The 11,504-nt window shown below is 43.1% G+C and overlaps 1 protein-coding gene across 2 annotated transcripts in view; it reads left to right on the top strand.

The window, feature by feature from the left end:
- Positions 1-3,602: 3,602 nt before the first annotated feature.
- LOC143293626 (cytochrome P450 20A1-like) overlaps positions 3,603-11,504 on the top strand; it is an 85,796-nt gene continuing 77,894 nt past the window's right edge. The window contains exons 1-7 of one of the 2 annotated variants that reach the window (XM_076604713.1): positions 3,603-3,701; positions 5,260-5,309; positions 7,473-7,642; positions 8,224-8,369; positions 9,445-9,612; positions 9,953-10,034; positions 10,756-10,935. In XM_076604713.1, the coding sequence (XP_076460828.1) occupies positions 3,618-3,701; positions 5,260-5,309; positions 7,473-7,642; positions 8,224-8,369; positions 9,445-9,612; positions 9,953-10,034; positions 10,756-10,935 (880 nt within the window). In that variant the 5' untranslated portion in view covers positions 3,603-3,617. The remainder of the gene's footprint in view (positions 3,702-5,259; positions 5,310-7,472; positions 7,643-8,223; positions 8,370-9,444; positions 9,613-9,952; positions 10,035-10,755; positions 10,936-11,504) is intronic. The other variant, XM_076604712.1, reaches the window with a different exon arrangement.

The following is an 11,504-nucleotide window of genomic DNA, read 5'->3' as shown; positions in this document are numbered from 1 at the left end:
TTTTTGTGATGAGTATCATAATTTGGGGCTTACAAGAATGTCAATAAATACAGAGCTGAAATGATGACCTACAGTCAGTGTGTGTGTGTGTTTGTGCATGCATGTGAATTTTCAGAATCAGAATAGCCTCCTGTATATGACGCATATCCTGCTGGGTTTGCTTGGGGTGGGTGCATTTGTGTTGCAACCGAACAAGAACACACTTTCTTCTATGTGTAGCACACCGGAAGGACAGGAAGTGGCAGGACATGCAACACAGTGGATGCATAGAGATGGTATTGTTGGTAAAGACTTTATGCAGCACAATGGATGCATAGAATGTGGAACAGCTGAGGGAAAAAATGGGAGAATGGTAATCCAGAAAACATCTGGAAAAAAACACTGAAAACCAACTGGTAACCAACTGGAAATCTGGTAACCCTGGATTGGGATTACAAAGGATTTCTAATCATAACTTTCAGGACTACTGCAACCACAATGGCTACTCAAGAATTCAGAACGGCAACAAAAAGAAACACTTACACACACGACCAATCTAATTTTGACTGAAAGACCGGAGGTATGGCTATGCTGCCTTCTACCCCCCAAACAACACCAATTTGCTCAACTATTCCCCCACATAACAAATCATAAACAATAAGCCAACAACACATTAATCTCCACTGTGCATAACGAGGACCTTTGAACAAAATTGAAACAATTGCAAGGGGGATAAACACAAGAGAAAAGGCAATGAAAAGAAAGTGCACAAAGGAATAGAGAGAAAAAAACACCATATACACCCCAAACATAAATCGGGATTGTCATAGCCTGCAAGCAACTGAGGTCCACAAACTGAATAAATCAATACATGTTTACCAGTAAAAAAAAATCTCGTTCCAAAATATGTTTAAAAGGCATGCACAATGCAACACTGACACAGGGACAATGTATTTTATTACATCCTGTAAGTAACTAATCTGGGTAGTTTGTTTTAAAAGGTTTGCTTTCCACACATCGGATAAGTTTACTGTCAGTCAGAAAATATCGAGCTTTCCGAGGTGTGGATAAGTCGATCAATGCATGAGTCGACTGCTTTTGGGGGTCCCCAAGGTGTTGACCTCCGGGTTAGCTATATATATAGGGGTCTTATAGAGGAAAAGACTATGGTTCATTCTGCGGACATCAGTCGCTGAAGGCCACTATGATGCTAACTGAGCTCACATCGTTTTATCATTTTCGCATTGTTGCTCCACCGACCGTCACATGTCCCCTGTCACAAGTTTATTCTGAAAAATGCACTCCACGACTTCATCGAAAAGCTTTTATATATGCTGCATTAAATGGCAACACTGCTGTTTGGCTTCATGCTTGGGTTGAAGCACTTGTGCTGTTTTGAGATTAAAAAAATATTTCAAAAAAAACAAAAAAAACGGGGCGTTTTAATGTGGGAATGCTGAATAAATGAATATATGCCCTGGTGTTAAAAAGTTCAGAGACAGACAGACAGACAGAGAGGGGGGTGTGGATGGTGGGGGGAGAAAGAGAGTTTTCTGTTAGAGGGAGGGGGGGTATACACGAGTTCAGATGGAGTGCTGGAATGCTAACTCTGTTGTGGCAGTTACATGGGCTGGGTTAACAGGCACTCTGTCAACATGATGGCAATAATACCCCCAATGTGAACGACGGAGAAAATGCCTGAGACCTTGGTACTTGGCTTCATTATCTTGAAGGAGCAGCCACGACTTACCTGCTGATATTAAAGACGTTTGGTTTGTAATCCGAAATGAGTTTAGGGCAGGGATGGTTTCTGCCTTGGTAGCTGACTGCATGTGCATTGAAGTACATTTAGTTGACTGAGAAGGAAGTTGTTACCCACTGACTGTCTAAGATCACTCTTTTTGTTTGTATGTTGTGTGTGTTTAAGATTCATGTGCTTGATATTTCACCATTCCTAGTGGGTACATGAAATAAACCTTTTGCCTTGCTTTGTACCGACTGGGCCTTTTTGACTGGGTTAGAACCATTCTGCCCAAGTCATAACCTAACCATACTGGGCAAGTCCTGACATGTAGCGACACATACTGTCATGCCCTGATTCGTCTTTTCTGAATCAAGAGCCCAAATTTTGCAAACACGGTACATTAAATGCATTATATGACGAGGAGAGTGGAAGGGAACATGAAGGAGGAGAAGGGAGGGAAAAGAGATCATGTGCGAAGATTATGCGGCCCGATACCAGAATACATTAGCGTAATGGGCACAGCAAGTGCAGCAGCTAGACAGGCAGGAGTGGGATGGAGGGAAAGGGAATGAAGGGTTGGCCTGATATAAAAAGTGAGTTCAGACTGGCGAGAAGAGGAGTATGGGTAAGGGAGGACATAACGGAAGGGTAGTGTGTGTGTGTGTGTAGGGGGGGGTATTGGGGGTGGGGGTGGGTGGGCGAGAGGGACTGAAGCTACTGAGTCATACGGCAGTGTTGTGTGCAAGTGACGCTTTGCCTGAGGCACACTGCATAATATAACAACAACAACAGTACATATCTGGGCTGTGGAAAAGGTTTCAATTGAGGCACTTGTATCAGCTGTGTGTGTGTGTGTGTGTGTGTGTGTGTGTGTGTGCGTGTGTGTGTGTGTGTGTGTGCGTGTATGTGTGCATGCACGTGTGTGTGTGTGTGTGTGTGTGTAGGCGATATATTTGTGAGCGTGGCGGGGGGAGGGGGGCTAGGAGGCACGCGTTCGTGCATATGAGCTTTTTGTGTTTGTGAGCGGAACTTTCCACATTCCATATTGTTATTTCAATGTGTATTGCCATTCCACCCTATGGTTTAGATAAAAGGTGTTGCAGGAAAAGTGCGTGTTTTTGTTTTACTCACCAAATGCTGACAGGAAGTTGCGCAGTCCTAAGCATGCGTATTTAGCCAACATTATTGCATGTTTACACGTGAGTACACACAGCAGATCAGATCCAGTCTGCACATCTGTTAATTAACCTGAGAATCTGGATAGAAACAAAGTCCATCTTAGACCCACCAGGCGCATCCAAGAGCAGAATCACATGACTCACGAACCCATCGGATGGACATTCAACTTTGTCTTTTACGCCAGTCGTGCGTGAACCGATGAATATATCATTGCATTATCTATTGAACGTTGTTATTATTTTGAACTTGACAACTTGAAAACGACTGGACGATTTCGCTTTCTTCTTCTTCTTCTTCATTTGGAGGGTGGGAATGGTGTGGGAGGGGTAATATTAATCAGCATTAACTCATTTGAGATTTCCATTGAGTGGAAGATAAATAAAGTGGAAGAAAAATCAACGCACCCCCACCATCTGCATGGCTTCCCACCTGCTGACCTGCAGTCAACAATTGAACACCGAAAGTGAACTTGTTAATCTCGACAATAAAAATTACCGATATCATTTCCCAGCCGAGAAAATACCACATTATTTGGCATTAAGATCCATAATATTGGAACAGATACACACATGTGTGTACTTATATTGCTAGGACTGGAAAAATATACATTTGGCCTGGCTGTTGTGTAAATATTTCCCAGCCACGGTCGCTGATCTACATCATCAAAAATTGGGACAGGAACTTTAGAACAGACAGTTGTGGAACAGACAGCAACATGAGCTGGTTAGCAGTTGCTGTGATCGTGGGCACTATCCTCGTTTTCCTGTCGCTGGTGTCTCGGATACTTCAGCTGTTTAAAGTGAGTACTTGACCCGCGTTGTTGCTTACACACTGCGCTCACAGAAGTTTGATACAGGGCATTTTTTATATAATCTTTTGATGAATTAAGATGAGCATGATGACGATTCTGCTATGGAAGACGGTATAGATTTGAAATATGACAGGTTGCTTTCCGTACTTTTATAATGTATTCTGGTATCAACCAGGCCCAAGACATATAGACACCTGCAGTGTTAGGAAATTTGAACAACATTCCCAAAGAGGCATCTATGAAATGAATGACCACGGACTGTGTCGTCCCAGTCTTCTTACCATTTGAACCCAAAGCACAATCAATAATGGAAAAGTGCCAGCCACGGACAGAAAAATCCCACCTTTGATGGTGCTCAAACCTAAGTCCTCTCAGTTTACAGTCCATGACGCTAACCACTTCGCCATGGCAATAGGTTATCACAGCATATTGATGGCAGTGTGCTACTGTTGGGTACTGGCTATACAAAATCATAAATGATATGTCCCAAAGTGTAAATTAGCTCCACATCCCTTTGAAAAATAAAACAGAATAAAGTAAAATGAATATATTATATTAAAAAAAAAGAAAGAAAAAGAGAGAGACACATTCGCACTGTAGCATGAAACCCATTGCCTGTATTAACAGGCACAGTCGTAACTGAGAGAACGGATCGTGGACTATGCATCAGTGTTGGTATCTGCACACGCAGGAATAGCAATGATCTATTCCACCTTCCCGACCCGTAACATTGATTTACCCAGAGGATACTAAGCACAGCACAATACCGTCATGTGCTATGTAGGCTACCAGTAGTCGGGTGCTTTTTTAAACAACGAAACTGAACCAGAACACCAGCATATGTCTCTGTACTCACAATTCAGTCCGCCGACGTGTCTCAAGTGCGTCGTCAGTACATTTTATTTCAGTTTCTGTGTCAAGGAAGCATCAAAACGTGCACACTGATCAACATATGTCACACTACATTTGTTCTAAAAAATTCTTTTTTTTAAACAACACAAAAAAGAGGGGGAGGGGGGGAGGCCTTGAGAGCCTAAGAGCCCATCAAATTCTGCAGGCAAACTAATTAAGCTGCCGATTTCGGCACTTATAATTATTCTCAACGGGTTCTGTTAAGACTTAGTAATTACATTAAAGTACCATTGAGGCTTAGGATTCTTTCATACAAAGGAAGGAAAGTTAATTTAATTGATAGACAGGCTTTGATAAACCTAGATGCATTCTTTATCATGTTGTTTTCTTTGGCCCTATATGACCAAAGGAAAGTTGCCTCCACTAGTTTCTGATGAGAAACACAACTTAAAGGAGCTGAAATCTGAAGACAAACTTCATTCAGAAGTTGATTTCTCGAAATTGGCAAAACCATTTTAGTCTCTGATGACTCAGTTGTGTTTGAAATAACCCACTGATATTCAGACGGATCAGGTCCTGTAACTAGTGATGTTGACCTGATCACTCTGTGTGTATGTGTGTGTGTGTGTGTGTGTGTGTGTGTGTGTGTGTGTGTGTGTGTGTGTGTGTGTGTGTGTGTGTGTGTGTGTTTCAGAATGGAACTCCCAGGTCCACTGTACGTGGCATGGAGCCATCTGATGATCAGTGAGTTTCAGTGTGTGCATCCTTTAGACAGAGTAGACCCTCGATAGGATCACGCTTCGGGGAGGGGTGTGGGAACTGAGGTTCCGACCGACAGAGGACCTCTTTGCGACCAAGTTCAGCGAGAGATTCATGATGAGTGTCTCGCCGGTCTCAGACTGGAGAGCTTAGGCAGTGTGTGCTCTGTATCGGGATTGAAGCAACTTGATCACTTACACCTTCCCCCCAGCCCCTCTCCGACCCTGTCCAAGGTGGTTCATAAAGCCAGGTTGAAACGTCCACAGCTCATCCTGATTGGGCCCAAGTGGCCGGCCCTACAATGGTACCCGGACTTGCTGGCTCTCACTTACCTTCCTCCTCTGGAACTCAAGGTCAAACCAGATCTGCTGAGACAACCCCGTTCAGAACCCTCATTTGAAACCCTAGTTGCTTCACCTGCATGTGTGGCTGTTTTGTGGTCCGTGCTGCCTTTACCAGAATTGAATCTTTCTGACCCTTGGACAACCTCTCTTCTTGTACCCCTCTTTTTAAGGGGTGCCTTCACAGATCTTAAGCCGTTGGTTTGTGGTTCAAGGAGATCCGTTGGTGCAAATGGCTTGAGTGGTTTTACGGAACACAAAGGTCTGCCTGACAACCCTCCTAGCATGCAGATCACAAACTGTCTGGCTCACTGCTCCACAGGGCTAAAACTCTCAGTGCGGTTCAATGTACAGATCGGCTCTTTGCACCACGATGAAGCAGATGCCAGGTCCTTTCTTTGAAGGGGACTTCCTTCATAAGAGCTGTCCAGGGAAGTTGCACTCAGGTCACGCAACACCAGGAGAGCTCTCCTGTGGGACGTGTTCCTCGTCTCTAAATTTCATTCGAACGCTTGAGAACTATTCGCTTTCAAGTGCTCTTGGGAACTATATCCTTTGACGTGCTAACCCTCAAAACTACTTTCCTCCCTTTGCTGGCTAGTGACCGGCGTAGGAGTGAGATATATGGTCTGAGCGGATTTCCCCAGGACATGACTTTCCACAGGGACGATTCATCACACTCCCGTTTTCTCCTGGTGTTTCTACCTCTAGCTCAGAACTACGACCCAGACATACCTCTCCCTCTATGAGGATCAGACCCTTGTCTGACATCTCATCCAATGAGGATGAAGATCGACATCTATGTCCAGTCAGGTGTCTTAACACACAACTAGGACAGATCTTGTTTTTCATTTCGATCAACGAGAACTACAGGATGGACATTGCAGCCAACACCCTTTCTCGTCATTTCAGGTCATTCTGAAAGCCTACTCTCAGTCCCAGAGAGATATTTGCTGCTTGAATCCGTGAGCACATGAAGTGCCGGTCATTGCCACGTCGACAGCCTTTCAGTACGCTGTGCCTCTGAAGCATGTTCTGGAAGCAGCCTTCTGGCGTCTGGCGTTCGGAGCTTCTTCAGCTTCTGTCTCAGAGATTTTCAAATGGCTAGGGTCGATAGTTCGAAGGGGATTTCCCATTGTCGCAGCTAACAAAGCTGTTTCTGTCACAAAGGCTCCCCCATGCGAACCCGCATGGCTCTTCCCTCCTCTTGGTTGCACTTCTGCACCTGTTTAACATGGTATAGTACATGGTGTCACACAAAATGGGGAATTTGTGTTATGTTCCCTATTTGGTTGAATTACGCATACTTACCATGTCAAACCCTAATGCCTGCCCGTCCTTCCCAGCTGTTCTGTTCGTGGTGCACATGGGGCATTCTTTGTTGGCAACAGCTGGCATGCTAGGTATATTTAACCAAACAGGGAGTATAAGACATCATCCGATTTCACCTTTGTGCATGTGTTGCTAGATAGCTGTGTGGAAGAAATGAGAGCACTTGTATTTATTACCAGCAAAGTAGCAGACACACTGTTCTTCTTCGTCTTCTTCTTTATGTTATCATTATTATCATTATCATTATTATTGTTATCATTGTTGTTGTTGTTGTTCTTCTTCTTCTTTTTGTTATCATTATTATTATTATTATCATTAGTAGTAGTAGCAGCAGTAGTAGCAGTAATATCTGCTTAAATGGATAAAATGTTGCATTACACTTATTACATATAAGCCTGACATTTATTTGATTATAATGGTATGGAAAATCGGAACCGTTAAAATATGTGTTATGATTCCTGTTTACAATTTACAGACAAGGGAACCTGAACGACATCGAAAAAGCTGGCAGTGTTCACCAGTTTCTGATGGGGTTGCACAAGGAGTTTGGACCGATCGCCTCTTTCTGGTGGGGCAAACAGCAAGCCGTCAGCATTGCTTCCCCTGAATTGTTCAAACAACATCACCATGTTTTTGATCGCGCAGGTAAACCTACATGTTGGCAGCATCTGTTAAAAAAAAACCAAACCAAGCCAAGAGTCAATCATTTATCTGCTCTTTCCATGATTCGTCGTTGTCGTTGTTGTTGTTGTTCATGTATATGCAAATAAATGTTTTGCTGCAAGCCTCCATTGACTGATCGAGGGTTTGAACAACAGCAGAGGTATCAGAGTGGGACTTTTCGACCTGCAGTCGGCTCCTAGTCAGAACTGAGTATGCGATGGGAAGACTGGAACCACTTCAATCGAGTGCCTTCCACTCCACGGATGCGTCTGTGAGACTGTTGCTTAAATCTTGTAAACAACACTGAAGATGTCTATACACATCGGACCTGGCTGGTGCAACAGGCTAATGAGTGCATGTCTGTGTGTGTGCCTGTATACGTCTACCTTCAATCTTTCCAATCCATTACTCACGAGAGCACTATCATATTAAATTGTCATATTGCCACTTTGTGTAAAAAACATACCTTGGTTACAATAAGTAAATGATATGTATCCATAACTTTCTATTATACCAATTGAATTACGTTTTGTGATTACCTAAGACTGATTGTCCCTTTCCAGTGGAGGTGTACCGTGTGTTTGAGCCTGTCTTCACTCGCCACAGCATCGTGTACACCAATGGAGCAGAAGGGAAGTTAAGACGACAGGCCTACGACAGTGTCTTCAAATACGACATCTTGGGTATTTACTACGACAAGCTGCAAAAGGTGCAAATTTGGTATTTTTCTTGGAATAAGTATTGAGCATTCAAATCAAAGCTATTGTTTCGATAAATTTTAATTCAACAGAATGATACTAACTGGAACAAGTTCCAATGATAAAAGCTTGTAGGAACAGATACTGTTTAAAATCTACGACGAAGGTTTCATTAGTAACGACTCTCTCTCTCTCTCTCTCTCTCTCTCTCTCTCTCTCTCTCTCTCTGAACTAGCTTCTAATCTTTCAATTTTTTTTTGTGTATGTGTGCGATAGTATGAACAGTGGTCAATTGTATACACAAACTGTCATCGTTACATTATGATCTCCAAAACCGTTATGTATAAAAGAGACCTTTAAAACATATATCTACTCCCTTTCAATCAAGGTGGGTATAGGTTCATGGCGAAAATGCCCTTGTTTCGTTTATGTTGTATATAAAAGATTGCTGAGAAAAAAAAAGAATCAACATCAACCTCAACTGATTTGCAAGATACATGCGGAAATGCAAATTTGAATCTGTCATGCGGCTTCTGCTCTAGTATGGAGTAAGATGTGATGCTCACAAGATACTGATTAGCGACATAACTCCAGGAAAGTGTCTTGTCTGCTCCCTGTGAGTTTCACTTGGTCGAAAATTATGTGCTCTTGTGGGTGTGACAGTTTGAGTGCTTTGTGATTTTGATAGTATGTGCTCGTGACATCGTTATATCAGACCAGATTTCTTTTCGCTTTCACACGCGGTGGTTGAGCGGAGCCCAGTTACTGACAACGACAAAGCGTTTATTAATCTGACAACTTATTAGATTCCCCCACTGCCACCACCCGTTTTTAAACATAGTATTGTATAATCATCGTTTCAGTCATGAAATGGTTACTCGCCTCTACGTGTGTTTCACCTCTCATCCTGCCTGTCTTAATGTTTGTCTGTCTTTCTACCTGCGCGTGCGCATATGTGTGTGTGTGTGTATGTGTGTGTGTGTGTGTGTGTGTGTGAGTGTGTGTGTGTGGTTGTGGCTGTGTGTCTGTGTCTGAGTCTGTCTGTGTCTGTGTATGTGTGTGTCTGTCTCTGTGTGTGTTATACAGGTAGCTGATGAAATTACCAGCAAGTGGGAGAAGGCTGAAGCAGACGACCACCTTCCCCTCGGAGAACACATGTCCCTTTATGTAGCGAAAGCAGCTCTCATCGGCCTCTTGGGGGATGCATTTGAAGACGAAAAAGAAGCCATGGTGTTCAAACACAGCTTTGATCTGGTATGTCAGCTAGCGGTACTTCCATAAGCGCAAGATGTGTGTGTGTGTGTGGTGTGTGTGTGTGTGTGTGTGGTGGAGACAGACAATGCTTCTGTGTGATTTACAAAGAAGGTGCCAACACGTGTGTGTGTGTGGGGGGGGGGGGGGGGGTGCGGGGGGAGTTGCATACGTGTGTGTGTGTGTGTGTGTGTGACAAAACAAAATTGCGTGGAGTTAACTGAGGTGAGAGAGAGAGAGAGAGAGGGATATCATTTTTCTTTTTCCATACAATGCAGAATAATATTATACATTTCTTCATGAGGCGGCCCTGCTACAGCTAGCAGTAATGACTACATTTCAGGTATGGAACATCGTGGACAAGCCACTGGAAGATCCCACTGGGACCGCAGACAACAGCAACACATCACCGGATTTCCAGAAAGGTGAGTGAACCCTTTTAGTGACGAGATGAATTCTTCATTCTATAACGCTCATTCTTAGTAACTGAAGTATTTAAAGAGGTTACCAGTTCTTACAAATGATATGTTGATCGAAAAAGTGTTTTTGCTCACTTTGTTGAACCGAAAGTTGTGTGCTGGGAAGGGAACAGTTCCACCCAATGCAGCCCACGTCGATCATCATTTCACTGTTCTGTTTCAAACTTCCTTCATCACGGTTAATTAATATATCTTTGTCTTTGCAATAACTTTGAATGTTTTATTGTTCTTTTTCTGTGAACACAGGCACTTCACTCAAGGTATATGAGTATATTATATGTAGTAGGCTTATGTGTGATAGTCGTTTTCGACTATGACCATCAGAACAGCAGAGGAAGCAGCTGCTCTCCCAACTATCTGGGCTCGAATTTGATTATAGCGGAGAGTGTCTTGCCCAAGTTACATCTCCACACTCTCGGCCAAGAGGGTTTTAGGACAGCTGGCGTTGGGATGGTTCACAAAAGCCAACTTACCCCCAAGGCTGCAGCGCTAAGAGTCAGTGCAATTTTGCCTCCTAGTTTGAGAGTCATAGTCCTTCACAAATGACTAAGCTCTAAGTGATTTCCTATTGCATTGAAGAAACCATTTGCCTATACAGTGCGTGTTACAATCCTCCTGGTAATTCATTTTAATCTATCTTTTGGCTGACTATCCCACTGTCCTGCAGCCCTGGCCACCATGAAGGACATTGTTGCACGTGCCGTGAAGGAGAGGGAGAGACATGGGGAGGAGAGTCGTGACTTCCTGCTGATTGACGCCATCATTGGTCATCACCCTGACGACGAGGAGCGACGATTTGGGGATGCCATCACCTACGTGGTTGGGGGTTTGCATACGTCAGACAACTGTGAGTGGAAGAAAAAGAATGCTTATTTTGATTGTGGTGTTTTTGAAAAGTGTGCCTGCCAACATAGTGCAGCTATGATGTGATCGTTATGGGCATCATATTTCTTCTTCATTCATGTACAAACCATCGACAGAAAGTATTCCTCATTCTTACTGCATTTTCTTTACCAGTTCAGTGCCTGAGAATTTTGTAAAAAGAAAAAAAGTGCTCTCCACTTGTAAGGGAATTTTGAGGATTCGGGAGTAATAAATCACACAAAATTCTAGCACAAAAGCTATGGGTGATACAGAAGGAAAGTAAACGTTTTTGTGAAGAAAAATGAGTGTTGATTCTGCTTCTGGGCTCCCTTACCCAATTTGGTTGATTGTAGATAACTGTTCAGCCATGTAAAGTCAAGATAATGATTTTTGTGCAACAAAAAGTCTATTTCCACCTCCACATAATAACAGCCATAAAGAAAAGAAATGAAATACAGCAAGAAATAGCATGCCTATTGTCAGATTATACCTGTAGAAGAAATAAAAACAGGCTATAAGTTTATAAAAACAACTCACAACTCGTGCAGATAT

Source organism: Babylonia areolata, chromosome 19 (assembly GCF_041734735.1).
Source record: "Babylonia areolata isolate BAREFJ2019XMU chromosome 19, ASM4173473v1, whole genome shotgun sequence".
NCBI lineage: Eukaryota > Metazoa > Mollusca > Gastropoda > Neogastropoda > Buccinidae > Babylonia > Babylonia areolata.
This window is presented reverse-complemented; position numbering and strand designations above follow the sequence as displayed.